Genomic DNA, 17,107 nt, shown 5'->3' with positions numbered 1-17,107 from the left:
AGGTTGGAGGTTGGACGGGGCTCTGAGCAGCCTGCTCTAGTTGAAGATGTCCCTGCTGGGGGGTTGAACTAGATGATCTTTAAAGGTCCCTTCCAACCCAAACTATTCTATGATTCTGGATTCTAAAAAACTATTCTATGATTCTGTGATTCTAAAATGTAGTAAAGACATCCTTCATTCCAAAGCGTAAGATTTCTTTAGTTTTAGTCTCTGTTGTTCTGCCTCAGCATTCCAAGATTATAGTTCCCTGACACTGTCTCAGAGTAGTCCTAGACTTCGCAAGCAGATCCTGTCTTTAACTGCTATTACTATTTTATGCAGATGTTTGCTTCTTCCAATCAGGTGACAGAAAGACCTATTAATCTACTTATCTAGGTATATTTTTTTCTCTGTTTTCAGGAAGAAAACTGAATTCCCAACCACAAAAATGGCTATCAGAAGGAATGAGAATTAGGTTTCTATTTTAAGCAATGTAATGTCCCAGGGAAAATTTCTAGAGATTTCTTAGCAAAGTTTTTTCTTCCAATAAATAGTATCCTGAAAGGTTTTTCTACCTAGACTTGATGTAATGCCTCTTCTTGACCCCTGCTGTATGTACTCTTTTGCTGTCTCCCTGTGGATTGATCTTGAATCGTGAAGTTCAGATGTTTTTAATTTACATTCAGAAACAAAGACTCCATCTTGCTTCTGGTTAGTTGTCAGATGCCCCTTTGTTTCTGAAGATGGTATCTGGAACTTTGCAGGCACACTCTGATTTATCCTTATGTCATTTGTTTGAACAAATTACAAAATACTCATAATATGTAGAAAAATTAATTTTACTTAGCGATGAATCAGCCTTAAAGGAGTAATTAACTAAGAGAATTAGCAATTCTATATTGATCTACTTTGCCACTCAATTAAATTACTTGCTAATTCTCATTTTGAGCTTGTGTCTTTCTATTTCTGTTGGGACTGTCAATAAAAGCTTACTGAACAGTGTGCCTTTATTATCAATAAAGGTATATTAACATCACATCTTCCACGTCTGTAGACACCTCCCCTTCCCCCAAGTGAAGTGACCCTCAAATATGGAAGATATTGCCCCTTTAACAGGCTAAACCGTGTGCTTTCATCTTCCAAACCCTATTGCATCTTTCTTCCTGAGTAGCTGGTTTCACAATAACGAGAAACACTTTTAGATCATCTTAAATCTCCTGTTAAGGGAAAGTTATCAAAGAAGTCTTCTGTGTCTTATGTGCTCTTCAGGTTTAAATCTCTTTGTTACCAAAAGCACTTGAGATTTGCACTCTCGCTGTATGTATCTCAGTTTATAACAAAGGATTTTCATCTAGTTTTCTCTTTTGCAACAAAAGTTCAGTACCTTTGTGCACTGGTTAATGAACATTAGTCACAATTAGTTGTTTAGAAGGAAAAGTGTTATTATAGTGTTAGTGATTGCGTTGTTTTAGCAAGAGAATCTCCAAGCTGACTGTTGTTCTTCAAGAAGTTTTGAACAAAACTATTTAAAAGTTCTTAATTAACCATGGTTTCTCAAATTTAAATCATTCTTGACAACTGAAATTCCTATGGTTCAGTGCAAAGCAGACTACAGAACTGAAAAGAAAGGTTCATCATTCATAAATTCAGTATGTGTGAAAGGCTGGGTAGGTGGAAGGAAACTATGTGGAACTAAAAACACTTTTTAAATTCTAAAAATAGAATTTGTTTACTAAAGTAACCAACAAGATCAACACTGCCAATTTTATAATGATGGATGATATTGTCACTACAGAGAGGTATCTGTGTTTACTATCTGTTTACTTATTTTGCCTATAGAAATAGAGATTTTTAGTTAAGTTTTAGATTAATTTCCATGGCAAATGTGAGACTAGCAACATGATGCTGTACTGACATTTGAAAAATATGAAATATCTCTATTATTTTTAAGTTTCTTTATTAAATAGGGAAATTTTCCATGGACCTAAAATGGAGCTCCCTCCCCCGCAAATATCCCTGCATACTTAGTTCACCAACAAATCATTTAAAGGTGAACTTTCAAAGCTTCTTGATTTTGGGTATGTTTTTTTAAGCTCTGAAAGTTAACTCCTTAGCCTCTTAGACTTGTGAAAAATCTTACTAGTCCCAGTGGAACCATCTGTATGATAATATTTTGATAAGTTGGTGTCTCTTCAAAGGTGCTAAAACATGAGCTGGTCTGAGAATTCTCTTCCTGGCATTTTGTGTTTTATTGTGTCTCACTACTACGTGGTTTAGGTGTGTAGTGCATAGCACATATTAACAGCTAGGTGGCGAACGCAGGGATAAACCCCAGAGGCCTGTTCCTCTGGTTGTTTCTAGTAGTGTAAATCATGTGACACTGACTTGAATAATTCAGCTTTCATCTGGTGGCAAACAAATGTATTAGTTAATTATTTGTTGATCAAGTCTATTTTTCTGTGGTGTTTATTACTACAGTTTTAGGGCTGCCAGTTCCTGCAGAGAAAGCTGCAGCCACCAGGTTTATCAGAGTCCTGCTGTAGAGAAGCACCTGCAATTTTTGATGGATCTGGATAACAGAGACCAGAGTGTGGACTAGCCTGGGTTAGTCTCTTGGAGATCTCTGCTAGAATACAGATATTTGAGATGCATGGATCAAGATCTAGCTCCGGAACAGATCTGCGTAGCAGACATACAGGCGCTGAGGCAGGGAATTATGCTGGATGGGATTAGTTCTTGCAGCACGTGGTTTCTAAGGCAGTCCACTGCGTTAGAAATCCTGCATTAGGTTTGGCAATAGAATGTGAGATCAGATGTTTCATTAAAAAATTCCACATATGATGAAGCAACTTCTTTTTTTTTTTTCTCTGGAAAATGTCTGACAGTCTTTGCTTAATAGCACATCTGCAGATCCCACATATCAAGATATCACTAGGGTACTGGAATTTGTGGGTGGCTTCAGCACAGACTTTCTGCATGGTATGATAGCACTGGCAGACGATCAGAGCTCACGTGTCCTGTCTTCAAGGTATCTTCTTTTTCATACTTTGAGCTGACTACAAGTTCATTGCATAGCTTAGGAATCCAGAAAAATTGCAATCATAAATTGTCTCAGGTGCCAGTCCTTTATAATCTTGGAGTGTAATCTTTTACAAGAAATGTCTTGAACAATTAATGAAATTGATACTAAATATTGCAGTTGAACAGTAGAGATTCCATGTTAAGTATTTCCAAGTCTTTCAATTCTTTCAAAATTATTGCAGTTCTGAAAGAGGTTTTGGTACCTATTTTTTCCAGTAATTTTCATTTATTTGCCTGGTGGCGATGAGGCTTGGGCAGTCACTTTTATCTATATCTGTTTGTGTGCTCCATGTCTCACAATAACATCTGAACTGGTTTGCTGATTCAACAGGACTTCACAGTTATTTTTGAGAGACTGCCTAAGGCTTTATGAAATTTGGAGCCAGATAATGGGAAAAGAGAGGCTAAGATAAAGACTGCAGCATGAGCCTATGTATCATTAGACAAAAAAAATCTACAGTGGGAGAGTTGCCACTGGAAAAGTTCTGTTTATGGTTTTTGATCAACTCTAATTCCAAAAGAAATGAGACTTCATTAATACCAGTGCTCACGGAAGTGTTGCTTTTCGAAGCAAATTGAGTCTACATTTAAGTTTGTGTTTTCCTCTAGAGAGTTCATCTTTAGTATTAAACTTCCTTGAACTTTGGTCTGTATTACAGAGGAAATTTTCATGTAAGCTGCATGTATACTGAATTTTAAAATAGGCAAGTACAGGAGAAATATAGCATTTAAAGTCAACTCTTTATTAGCTTGCCTATTATGTGTTTACATTATGCTATTTCATGTTACATTGTTTACATCACAGGAAAATGTGACTTTTTTGGGGAAAGAAAAATCTATCCATATGGAGTGAGCTAATCTATAGTTTAACTGCCTTTCAAGTCCTACTAAAATTTTAAAAGATAATATAGGTAGAACTTGACGGTTATTGATGATAAGGGTCTTCTATAAACCCCTCTTGAGAAGGTTACCCATTAGGTAACCCATAAGGCTAGTTCATAAATACATTGCAAAATATAGGAGGCCACATAATCAACGCAAAGGAAGTTTAGATATAACTTCAAATAATTTGTGGTGTCAAAAGATACACGCAAAATATTTTTATGTATGAAAATACTTATTAGACAAAATAACTTGAAGCAGTGGAATAATTGGCACGTATTCAAATTGTGGTTAATTGAATTCTTCATCTGTGGCTTAGAGAGCCACATGGGGTACAGATTCTGCATAGAGGAAGCAATTTTCGTTAACAGGATATAATTTAGAATGAGAAAACATATACACTCTGCCTGAAACACAGTTAATAATTAATATGGAATAAATACATAGACATATACTGAGTTACCATATTTCTACCTGTCACTCTAGAGTTTCAGCAACTCATTTGCATCCTAAGTAGGTATATTTATTCAGAGAGATGACACTGTAACACTACCTTCAAAAGTGGAAGACCTTTATGTCACAGCATCGAAAATGAGTCATCCTTGTTATTAAAATGGCAAAGTGAGATCAGAATGGTGATTTGATCTCATGCCTACTTATATCTAAGAAGTTTGCTTGTTTGTGAACTGACACTGTACTGTTAAAAAGCTGATAACCAGTTCTCAAACTGATCATTATTTTTGAGGCTGATCAGTTTTTGTCAACTAGAATAGAGAAAATTAAAACCTCTTAAGAAATAATATTATTTCTATTTTGTATTCTAACGATCTATAACATTTATTATTTGGTCTCTCACATATGCTGTTAATATTGAGATATGTTTGCATGCAGGAAGCAAGTTATTTGAAGGATAAAGTAAAAAAGAATATCTTGCAGGGTGTATGAGAGGAAGTATATGATATCAGTGAAGGGAATGGGTGATTGAAAGCTCCACATGATGCAGTCTCTGTCAATGACTTGCTGCATCACTTTAGGCAAGCTGAGTTACACCTAATCTTGAAAGCAGTTAGTGCTATTTTGGATAAGAAATTCTGTAATTCAGGATCTCAAAATGTGCTTCTGTTGGTACAAAACCTAATCTTGGCCTTAGCTCAGGAAAGGTATAAATGGATTTTTAAATCCAGCTCATCTGGGGACAGCGCTTTGACATGCATACAACTTATGGCTTCAATAAAGCTGAAAAGTATTCCTTAAATATTCCCTTGAATCAAGGCTCAAAACTCCAAATCTATTGCAAGGATTTCTCAACATTTCAGCTGAACCCTGAAGCAGAAAGGTAGCAATAACTTAGCACTACTGAACACACGCTGTGTGCTGGTTCTTAGCCTACACCGTGAGCTCTGCCTGACCTGGAATGTGACTACAGGATTGGTTCCTGAGGACAGGCAGCTCCTGGCTGAATTCTTTGTAGGACTCCAGGGTTTTTTCGGTTGCTTGGTTTTTATAATTTTTTATCTTCCTCTTTCTACCAATTTGACCACTGAATAAATCTGCTGCATAGATCTCTATATAACAGACTTTTATGCATGAGTATAGTAGTGTGAGAAAAAGAGGTTTTACTTTTCTTGTTGGCTGGATTTCAGTTAGCAGCCATATGTAAGATAAAGACCCCAGAGAAATCACAAAGGTGGGAATAGACAAGAATGTTTTTTAATTTTTTTGGGTTTGCCATATTTCTGCCATACTAATTTTATAAACCACAGTGTTATTTAATATTACTGAATTGTAGGGCTATAGTTCATATTTCCTTCTCTTTTTAATAACAGGTGGTAACAATATTGGCAAACATGTCTGTCTTGGACCAGTGTGCTTCAGAAATCATTCAAGGAAATGGTATGTATTTCAGCTGAATTATATTCTGTATTTGTTTGTGGAGAATGTGGGTAGATGGTAAAGGAGTGCTTACAAGGTAAAGGAGAAAGGCTTCACTAATAATACTTCATTTTGCATGCTGTCTCTGCTGGATATTGCACGTTGCTGCAGGGTGCAAAATGAGTCTTTGGGATGGTTCTATGTAACTGAAATAAATTACCACTACTTTAGAAAACTTTGTATGTATGACCATATTGCTGATGTTCTCTCTGTGTTTGACTTATTCATAGATACAAAGCAAGGTGGTACAAAGTGTTTCAACAACCTTTATTCTGGTAATTACATTGTATAAGGTGGCAATTCTAACACATTGAAAGACATCATCTGATACTGAGCCATGCATACCTGCATTTTGTGTCACTTTTTTCACAGGTATTCAGAAGCACTATAAATTTGGAAGCATTATGTTTTTATTACTCTACAGCAGTTGCCAGTTTTTTTCCACATTTCTTTGAATATCATATTATGAGAAATTCATTATGTTGAAAAAACCCTAGGTGTTATAGGCCCACCAGAAGTCTGAGAAGTTAGGTTAATAATTCTGTGGATAAGGATACAGGAAGACATAACTGCCTTATTAATATACCTACCAGCAAATTCATGGCCAGCAATATAGTTATAGGCCCACCAGAAGTCTGAGAAGTTAGGTTAATAATTCTGTGGATAAGGATACAGGAAGACATAACTGCCTTATTAATATACCTACCAGCAAATTCATGGCCAAGCAATATAGTAAGACAGCTTTTTTTTTTTTTTTTTGTGGGAGATATTAAATTACAGTGAAGCTTCACATATATTGCTTTTTCTGTCCTACAAATATCCCTTACACATTTTTTTAATTAAGGTTTGGATAGGAATGGTTTGAGTTTGGATCCATTTGAATCTCAGACACGGCTGATTGTAGGTGGGAGAAGGGGTTTCAGAAAGCATCTACATAGAATATTTGAGCTCTGTGCACACAAATATGATAGGCAAGGATCAGGCACAGCTAATTTGCTTGATATGATCCATGTGTGCACAGTGGTAGTGTGCATTTGATGTCCTTGCTAAGATGGATACACGTTGCAGTTTGAGACCAAATGACAATGTGGCCGTTGAATGGATCTGGATACTGAAGCAATTTAATCACAGATATATGCAATGTTACAAATTACCTGACTTCCCTGTCCCATGCAGAAGACAGTGCAGTGAGGGGGAGGAGCAACACAGGTTAGCATGGTGGTTTCTTATATGACCTCCTTGTTGCATGGGAGGGATGGGGCAGTCCCAGAGAGGTTGGTCAGGTCCACGTGGTGGTTCCTGCCACGCTCCTGGTCCAAGCTCCCTGTGTTCCTGGAGGTTGGAGAGGTGGTCCTGGACCTCTTGGTGCAGGCATATGGGGTTCCCGACCCAGAGTCTTTTCTGGAAACTCTTGGTAAGACCCTGACATTTCCCAGGACCCTAGGTGTCTGTAATTATAGGATTAGGTAGAAAATAGTCTGCCGGTGATTTGTCTGTTTGACTTGTGCTGTTATTTTCTGATTTGCTGTTGTTAGCACTCGCAATCCAGATATGCCCTGGAAGCTTTTGCACTCCTTTATGATTAACAGATTGGTTATGTAGTTTGGCTATTTCCTTGAGCACACCAAAACCTGTTTTGTTGTTCGGGACAGGTGTTTGATCATATTTCATCTACTTCTACTACAGGAGAAACTTGACTGAAGTTCATGAAATTATACTAACAGCTATGCCAACTAGGCCTAACTCATGCTAGATACTGCAGTAGGTGGAGACGTACATGTGGATTGTCAAGCACAATGTGATCAAGGAAAGTTTGTGTGTACACTCTGTAATGGAAGTTCACACAGAAGCATTTGCATCCAGGCTTTTGAGAAGGGTTGAAACTCATCTTGTGTATAAAGGCTTTTTGTGTCTGCCTAATGTTGTAATAATCAGATACTGGTCAGAAGCCAGATTCACAAACTGAGAACGCTCTTTGAATCCTGGAGAGTTTAGATATGTTTTCTTCTCAACTTTGACTTTTTTGTATGTCAATTGATTATTATCCAGCTGCATGATTCTGATGCTAATTCTCCTAATTATTTATGCAAATGTTCTAACAGTTAAAATCCTGTGCTGCTACCTGAAGTAATCTGAATGCCTAATAGCATATGGAGTCTAATAGCACATAATTGTCCTTATATTTAAAATAATCTAGAAAATAGAAATCAGTACAGTCTCATCTGTTTTTCTGCTGCTACAATAATATCAACTCCTACAGGCAACAACAAGTTAATGAAACCAATTCGACTTGGATGACATTGTCTCTTCTGAAGTGAAGAGTTAGTCACACAGTAAACTTCAAGAGGCAGAATTTCATCATTTCCCTCATTAAAGGATTCCCCATTCTAAAATACCCTTAAACAGTTTGAGATGAGAACTTTTAAAGGTTTGCTTAAAAATACATAAACTGAAAAAAAGTTTTACTTTCCTTTAATTAAAAATGAAAGTTCATGTAGAGACCTGAAATATGCCATTACAGGTTTTTAGGTTAGTGATTACCTTCAGGTTAGTTTAGAAGCAAATAAAGAATTTCATTTAGTTTGACTGAAATAAATTTGTGAAATCTAAAATACCAACTTGTAGAGGAGTGAAAAAGTTGGAGGAGGGAAGAGCTAATGCATTTTCTAGTTCCTAGAAGTTCTGTAGCTTCCTAGTGAAGACAAACTTATGCACAGATCAGATGTGCCTGAATGCTCATGGCCAAATTTCAGTCCACATTTATGCATTCTTCACGCCCTTTTTGGGCAGTGATTGGTCTGTATTTACCTAGCTTGCTTTTTCCCTTTACTTTTTTGGACTGGGTTTTTTGTTGGAGAGAGGATAACAATGGCTCTTACATCCTTCTAGGTGTTCAACTTTTAATGGAAATGCTCTTTGAAAGATCGTCTTCAGGAAATTCAGCAGAAGTTGCTGCTTGTGAGCGAGTCCAACAGAAATCTGCAGTTACACTGGCACGACTCAGCCGAGATCCTGAAGTGGCAGATGCAGCCGTAAAACTCAGCTGTAAGGATGTATGACTAGCTTAATGGCATAAGAGGGAGGAACTACCAGTCATGGGAAAGCTCTTTTTAATTTTTAGCCTCACTTTACGGAATAGGTTCCCTATATAGTCTGTCCAGAGAGTGACTGAGGAGGTTGTGCTAAATGAACCTGTGGCTCATTTCCCAGAGGAACCTGAGGTGCAGCGTCCACTCAACACAGCTGTGGCAGACCGTGCCAACTGACAGTGCTGCTTCCTCCGTTCTTTTATTTAAACCCTTGTGCAGGATCTGTCAGTGGACAGAAAACTTGGACCCCTGCAGGTTCAGAGATGATGAATCTAATGGGAAGCTATACGTTCTTTTGGCCGGAGTATTTTAAGGGCATGTGGGAGGATTGATAGGGAAGAAATGGAGGTCACAATTTCCACTCTGAAACAGCAATAGCGGGTAAAAACAATGCATTTGTTTGTTTATGCTTTACAATTATCAATTATGACTGCTCTGAACTGCATAGCTTCATGGACAGTCCCTTAAGTATTTGCATATCATCTTTGCATTAGAGATCATCTCTACTAAGGAAGATAAATATGAAATGTCTAAAAAAAGACCTCATCTCAAAATAAGGAGTTTGTTTTTCTAAATTATTTCTCCTGACACTCTTTTGTACACTCAGGTATTCCTCGCCTAATTAAACTTTGCAGATCACCAACTGAAAGAAATAACAGTGATTCTGTTTTAGTGGCATGTCTGGTAGGTACATTTTAATCTTTCTTTCATGCTTATCCTGAGAAATGCAGAAAAAACAGCCCTTTTAGATTTCAAAATGCATAACTATTGCCGGAATGCTTTAAATTCATGCCAGGGTCTCCTGCTTTCCCCTTAAGCATAATCCTGTACAGAGTCAATTATTTAGCCTCTGATTGAAGATTTAAGCACATAACGAAAAATGGCTTCATCTTCACATTCTTGAGCACTAAAAAATTTCACTGGAACACTTCAGAATTTAAGGTTTCAGTAATTCTTAAATTCCATTCTCTGATGATGTTATGTTTGCTGAAATGAGCCTTGAATCACAGGGGTAGCAGCCCTTTATCTGCACACACACGTATGCACGGAAATATTAATGTAAAATGGCCTAAGAGAAGAAAGGAGATTTCTTGCTTTCACTACAATCCATTTTCTTCTATTTGAGACTCCAAGACAATATAGTGTCCAGCCAAGGAGCGGCCAACAGAAGGTTAACACTTTCCCTGCTTAGGAGAAAGATCCCAGCTGCTGGCCCTGCACTGCATGGACTATGAGCCCCAGCCAGCTGTCGGAGCTGAGTAATTTCACCTAGCATTCTGTGAAAGTGCTCTGGGGACATGGGTGATCTAGGATTAGGAGATCGGTTTTGATGAATGAAGCCTGAAGAATATTGTTTGACAGTGCTTTTTAGTATTAATGTTATTTTAAATGTAAAAGTAAAACTTGGTTATTGCAGCTTTGATTAACAGCTAGCTTTGTACCAGCACATGAGAAGTTTTGTTCGTTTAAGCAGGACTCATTCAGGATGAAGACAGTATGAATGTGAGCATAAGAAATGCTGTGGTTATTCTTCATACATGCCAGGATGGCTTGTTAACCTTGTATGGCTAGAGCAGAGGCCAGAGAGTGATGGCAGCAAACCAGACTGTGATTTTTCTGTCTCATTGAAGTTGTTCCCGCACATTCCTTGAATTCATGCCTATCACTTGGGATGTTACCTGCCTGACTGTCTTAGCAATTCTGCTTCTCCTGATATTTTAGTAACTGCCTGATGACACTTTCTGATAAACATGTGGCAAAAATATTGTCCTTGAGACATAAGCTGCTTCAGGCTCTGATAGGTATTGTCACTAAAGTCTGAGGGCTTGTACTGTTTGGTATTTTTAGCTTGGTTGTTTACTTTTTGTATATTTTGAAGAAGGCGATTAACGCTTGTGTTAGTGCTGCATTCACAAACAGCACAAAGATCAGCTGATCACAACTATCAGACCTTACTAATAGAAGACAGTTTTTGTTCTTGAGGAAAGCCAGCCTGCTTTCCAGTTGCATGTGTCATGTCAGGTTGCCAGAAGGTAATTGTTGTATATTTTTCTCCACTGAGAAAAACAAGTGACTTCTTAGAAGGGAAGAGTTTATGACAATAATAGTAACATCAATACAATTTGTATTGTGCAGCCTCATAATCAGAACAACTGGCAGTTTTATTTGTTCCCAAATGGTTTGAAATGTACAGCTTCTTTCTACTACACTAGTATCTAAAAGATTTCTGTTATGGGCATAGCATAAAACTTCACTAATAGACATTTTCTGAATCAGATGACTTATAGTTCTCATAAATAAGACAAAAGCTGAGAGGAGAGTTGAGATACAAAGAGGTAGTATGAGACGTGCAGCAGATCAGAGATAGGTTTACAAAGTGCTCTGACTCTCACCTCTGTGTTCTTTAACACCACACTGTCCCTGGTGTCCCTGGAGTAATGTGCCCCCCCCAATTGTCATTTAATAGCTGCATTTGACAGTTTTGAGTTTTGGCTATTATTTAGAGGTAGTTATAATGAATTCCTGCAATGAAGACTTTGTCAAACCTTAACAGTATTACAGTTGTGGTGTTTTGTTTTTCTAGGCAGCCTTACGAAGACTAGCAGTTATGAGTCCCGATGGACTTGAAGATTCAGATTTTCAGCAGCTAGTAAAGCCCAGACTTGTGGATTCCTTTCTGCTATGCACAAATATGGAAGAGAGCTTTGTATAAATGTGAGCCAAAAACCTTTGAAAAATAATCAAGATGATAGGTATACAATCAGATAACACATATACAATTTTATTTAGTTTTAGTCCTATTGTTATTTATGACTTATTTATTTTAAACCCATGAACATGTTGTTTGTAGGAGCAAAGAAACAGAATGAGCAAACTTGTTTCAGTGGTTTGCAAAGGTAATTTTTTATTTTATTTTTCTGCTGAGACACATCAACAGACCTTATCACTGCGATCTAACAAAATGTTGTTGTCTTGTTTGATATAGTTGAATCAAGGTGATGAAGCCAAGAATTTGGTGCTCTGATGTTAAATGTTTCTAATAATATTTTATCGCTGATATTTTTCTACAGTTAGAACATTTTGCAGTTTTTTTAAGAAATGCTTTAGTCTCATGCATTTGCTGCATTAGAAGAAAAATAATCCTTAAAGCTGCAAGTATATACTTTGAAATGAAAGGCATGTTACAGTCCGAGTCCAGTTCTTAACTGTTGTTGTTTTTTAATACAAAATATGTAACTGTGATTAGCTAAGAAAATTTTTCAGAAAATTTTCAAGTACTGGCTTGGAATGATGTTAGAGGACATTCTCACACTGTATAAAGATGTGCTCCATTAGAGGATACACACTTGCAGACAACTCTTTTATTTACATTTACTGAAATTTCCTAAAGAAATTGCGAGAATTCTAGAAAAATCTTTATGAAATCAAACACATATCATCAATGTGAAGGTATCCACATAAGATTTAAAATCATTACACACTGATAATTTTCCCTCCTTTCCAAGCCTTACAAGAACTGGAAGTGAGCATGTCCAGACATGTTTTTAATATTCAAGCTACTACTTTTGTGAAAAGTTGTGCATGCATACACTAAATAATCAGAACAGATAAATTAATTGTAACTTGAATTTCCATTTTTCTGTTTTTTTCTAACTAGTCCTCTATTTCTGAAACTGTGAAATGGGACTTTAAGGAGTTGACTCTTGGAGTTGACAAAAGGAGATTTTACCAATGGATAACAACATAAATAATAGAGATGATTTTTAAATAGATTTTTTTTTTCATTAATGTTCGTCTTAAAATTTATCTTTTTCTTTTCATCAAGAAACCATATAAATTTAAAATTACTCAACCAGCAATATCTTAAGGGTGTTTTCTCCCCCCACCATCTCACAAAGCACTCCGTAGATTATGAAAGTATATGTATTTTTTTCTTGATGGCTTGCAACTGTTGCTTTGGATCATTTTATGGTCAGCATCTTTAGGGTACTAGGACATTTGCCAAAAAAGTAAGTACCTTTCTTCTTTACTGTACTTACTTTGTAGATATGTTAAGCAACTTAATTCATTAATGTTTGTTTAGTATTATGTGGTGTTTAGATGAAAGGCACCAGGAAACTGCTAAGCTGTGATTGCCTTCCACATTTTCTGTGTCTCAATAATCTGTCCTGCTTCAAGCAGTCATAAATGGTGGTTACTTTTTTCTCCCCTTGAGTATATGGATTAAGAAGTCTCTGCCTTAACATTTCTTCCTTGTGATCTCTTCATTTAACTATGAGCTCTATCTTGACTGATGTTTTAAAACATTAGAGAACATACAATGACCTCTGTCATAAGCAACTACTCAAAGATAAGTGTTGAATCAGATGTTTCACAGACGTAATTTTCTAGTAAGAGCAGAGATGAATTCTGCTTTGTTTGCTTACTTCGAGACAGCTCCTTAAATTTCTGAGATTGTTAAGATGTATGATACTGTACAGCTTTAAAAATATTATACAAGTCATGGACTTTAACACTTTCCTCACTAAGCAGAAATACATGTATGAACCATGGATGCTTTAAATGATAAAATCAACATTCTTGATATAAACAATGAACTCATAAATCTCATAAAAAATGAACTCAGTAAGGTCCCATTGCTATCATGCTGATAGCGTGATAATCCCTAATAGAATACAACACATAAAATTCTGTTGTGAATGTGCTGTACCGAACCTCATTCTGTCAGCTGCAACTAACACCAGAGATACTAATTTGTAGATGGGGTAGGGTTTATCCCATAATAGGTAAAGTTAAAATCTCATTTTAAAAAAATGTCCACACATGTAAAGTGAACTGAATTAGCTATTAAGAAAATGCCATTATGACCCATAATGTTTCAAAGCCATTTCTAACAAGTCAATCAAATATTCAGTGAGCAGGCCAGTAGCAATGAATTAGTCTAACTTGCTCTCAGATACAATAATGCGAATCCACATCAATTGATTTTACTACAGATATTCTCAATCTGTAAATATGTGGCCATAATTCTAGGCCCATATTGTCCATTTACGTGTTTTCATATTATGAATGTGGCTGTTTACAGAAACAAAATACATTTAGGTGGATCTCATATTTGTAGTAGAAAAATACATCTTGAAAGAGCCAGTTCAGACCTGTTATCACCTACGTGTCATCGAAACAGTTTTTGCTAGGTCTGAATTTTTCACCTAAAGTTGTGCACTTTATTTTTGTATATGCTAAAGTTTATGAGAAAATAAACATACCTCTTCCTTTCCTATGAGAAAATAAACATACCTCTTCCTTTCTTCTTAATTAACTTGGAAATAAAAAAATCATTAATAATACTGAAATATTATTTTCTCATTACTTCTGAATGAATTCTGGATTAAAAATGTTTGCTTTGAAAATGACTTTTCAGTTTTTAAACCAAAAAAAAGGAACAGTTTAAGCCAGAATAAACATGTTTAATTTCAACGTAGTATGAAACAAAATATTTCATATCAAAAGATTTTCACTAAAACATGTATTTTGGTAGATCAATCTTTGGACTCCTTGTGTATATACATATACAGTTAGTAGAGTAAGGTAGAGAGTATGTGTAATACATTTACATATCAATTCATATATGTGGACTCATTGACCTATAGAGACTGCATGTAGGTTAGATGTTAGCTTAATCATTCTGGAAACTGAATGTTATGCTTGTCAGAAATGTTGTAGTTTCATTTAAATTTTTCTGAACATTTTAGGTTTTGTATGAGATTAGAAATGTCAGACAACCATGCAGTGAACTGCAGGATTCTTTGTAACTTTGATTTACATTCCAGTGACTTTGGACAATGTGTTCAAATTTCAGCTTTAGTTTGAACTGTTTACAGATATTCGGGGCCCAGATGTTTCATTCATAGAATAAATTTTTTTTGTTAGTTTATTGTGTGTTTGGTACATGAATCATTTATGTGGAATGTTACTTGTCTGACCTGTTTAAAATAGTATTTGTATCTACAAGGGATAAGATAATGTCTTGGTAAACTGGATGTCTTACCTATTTTTTAGGGTTGCCTGTTAGTATCCAAAAGACAGGACTTGGTCTGTAAGGGTGTCATGTTGCCTTAGTACAAGACCGATTCTGGTACCTCATATGGCTTGTTCCAAATATGTATGTTGACCATGTCCTTTTAAATAACAGCAATGAACAGTCAAAATAACATTGGCTTTTGTATTTTGAGAAATCTGCTTTGATTTTCATTTTAAATTTATACTAAATTTAATGTATTTAAAGTAACACTCTAGATATGGGAAATTATTCACTACTGTTCTCGTTTTTAAGGGGAGGGAGGGCAGATGGCATTGAGCATTGAAAGATAGGTCTAGAGTGAATTTGTTCATTTGAGTTGGAAGTGCTGCTCTGGTGGGGAGGTGGTGAATAGTTTCAGCCCTTGACAGGCTGAAGAACCAGGAACAAGGAAAACAAAGGGTCATCTATTTTAGATACTTATATGCTCTACAGAAATCCTTATCTCTACTTTCTAGTTTGCTTTTGGGTCTGAGTTTCTCTTTCTCTAGCTGTAACAAATTTCTGCCTCTTCGGAGTGTTATTTGTATAATTGCTAGTTATCAGAATAGAAGAGAGTTAAATTCCAAGGTCTGGTCCTGCTAATTATTATATTGATAAGCTTTTTGCTGAGAAACTAAGTAACAAAAATAGCTTGTTAAATAAATGTACCCTAGATCACCTAGAACAAAAAAGAAATGTTTATTGTTCCCACAACAGGGGGAAGAACCAGCATATTCTCCAGAAAATTTGAGAGAAAACATATGTATAATAGTAGAGTAGTATAATACTCTACTTCCAGGTATTGGTACTTTTACAAGCAGACTTGTTAACTAAGAGCTTATGAATTGATTAGTCCCCTGCCAAACAATCACTGAATCAAAGTAATAAGGGAAAACCACTAGACCTACAGACATGACACCGGGTAATCAAAGATTTTTCTCTTTCCTTTTCAACAGCCAATCAGTCACATTTTGTTTTAATAGTTCAAGTGTGCCTAGAACCCAATGTAACCTATGGGAAACCAGTACAAAAAAAATGCTGTAGGTAATACTGTTAATTTGCTTTAGAGAGAAATTAAAAGGGATCAAAAGGCTTAAATGGCGTGAAGGAGGAGGTGTGTGTAACGCAGTACCTTTTCTATCACTGTTGTGATCACCTGTGTCACAAATGTCTAGCTGAAAGGTACTCTGCTTGTACCCTTTTCTTCAAGCTTTCTGGATATTACTGCTGTCTTTCAACTAGCTCTCGTCCATGTCCTTCACAATCTTTAGAATGTGACCTAATAATGCACACGTCTTCAAAGTAACTTACTGATTTTGGTGTATATAAAAATTTAGTCTGAATTTTTTTTTGTACCACATAATGTAAAAATTTTCTTTTTGAGTAGTTCTGGAAGGATATACCTAACAAGATATGTCCGTTATGTATGCTCATCAGGTAAGGCAAAGTTTATGATAAATCAAGAAGATATATCTAAAAAGATCCAGAAACAGCCATGTGTGTTTTCACTTGCATCAAAAGAATAATTATGGAATGGGCCCGAATCATCTAGGGAAACCTTCTTTGAAGCTATGGTAAGTCAGCGTGCCTGCATTGCAGTAAAGAAGAGCCAGAGCTAACCCCCAGGTTTCAAGAGTCTTGCTAGAATTAGAACTGTAGAGATCTAACACATAAAATAAAATAAACATAAATAAAATCTCACAATATGAAGCTAAGGATAAATGACTTGTAAAATTTTGCGATAAACACGAACATTTAAGGATGTTTGTACGTTAAGCAATCTGCTTGTTTACACATGCTTGCTTCCACTTCCAAGGCAAGATACAATGACCTTTGTCACGGCTCTTTACTTTTGTACTGCTTAATTATTTAAAAGGCCACACTTTTTTTCAGAGCAGCAATTATAACAAATTAGCGATTTCAAAAGTTTAGTCCATCTTTAGGGATGGATAAACAGGGAAGTGACTAAACACCATGAAGCACAGCTGATCATTTACATGAGTGACTCGTCCTTAAAAGGACACAAACTTTGTGGAATGAGATAGACTAGTTATTGGTTTAGAATATCTGAAGTAGAAGGGGG

The 17,107-nt window shown here is 36.1% G+C and overlaps 1 protein-coding gene across 1 annotated transcript in view; it reads left to right on the top strand.

Moving 5' to 3' along the window:
- Positions 1-11,864, top strand: part of INSC (inscuteable homolog (Drosophila)) — a 168,496-nt gene extending 156,632 nt beyond the window's left edge. The window contains exons 10-13 of the mRNA XM_009288784.2: positions 5,769-5,835; positions 8,764-8,919; positions 9,571-9,647; positions 11,548-11,864. Coding sequence (XP_009287059.2) covers positions 5,769-5,835; positions 8,764-8,919; positions 9,571-9,647; positions 11,548-11,676 — 429 coding nt within the window. The 3' untranslated portion in view covers positions 11,677-11,864. The remainder of the gene's footprint in view (positions 1-5,768; positions 5,836-8,763; positions 8,920-9,570; positions 9,648-11,547) is intronic.
- Positions 11,865-17,107: the final 5,243 nt, after the last annotated feature.

The sequence above is a fragment of the Aptenodytes forsteri genome, unplaced genomic scaffold (genome assembly GCF_000699145.1).
Source record: "Aptenodytes forsteri isolate BGI_AS27 unplaced genomic scaffold, ASM69914v1 Scaffold8, whole genome shotgun sequence".
Classification (NCBI taxonomy): Eukaryota; Metazoa; Chordata; class Aves; order Sphenisciformes; family Spheniscidae; genus Aptenodytes; species Aptenodytes forsteri.
The sequence above is the reverse complement of the archived record's forward strand: the minus strand, read 5'-3'. Positions and strand labels throughout refer to the sequence as shown.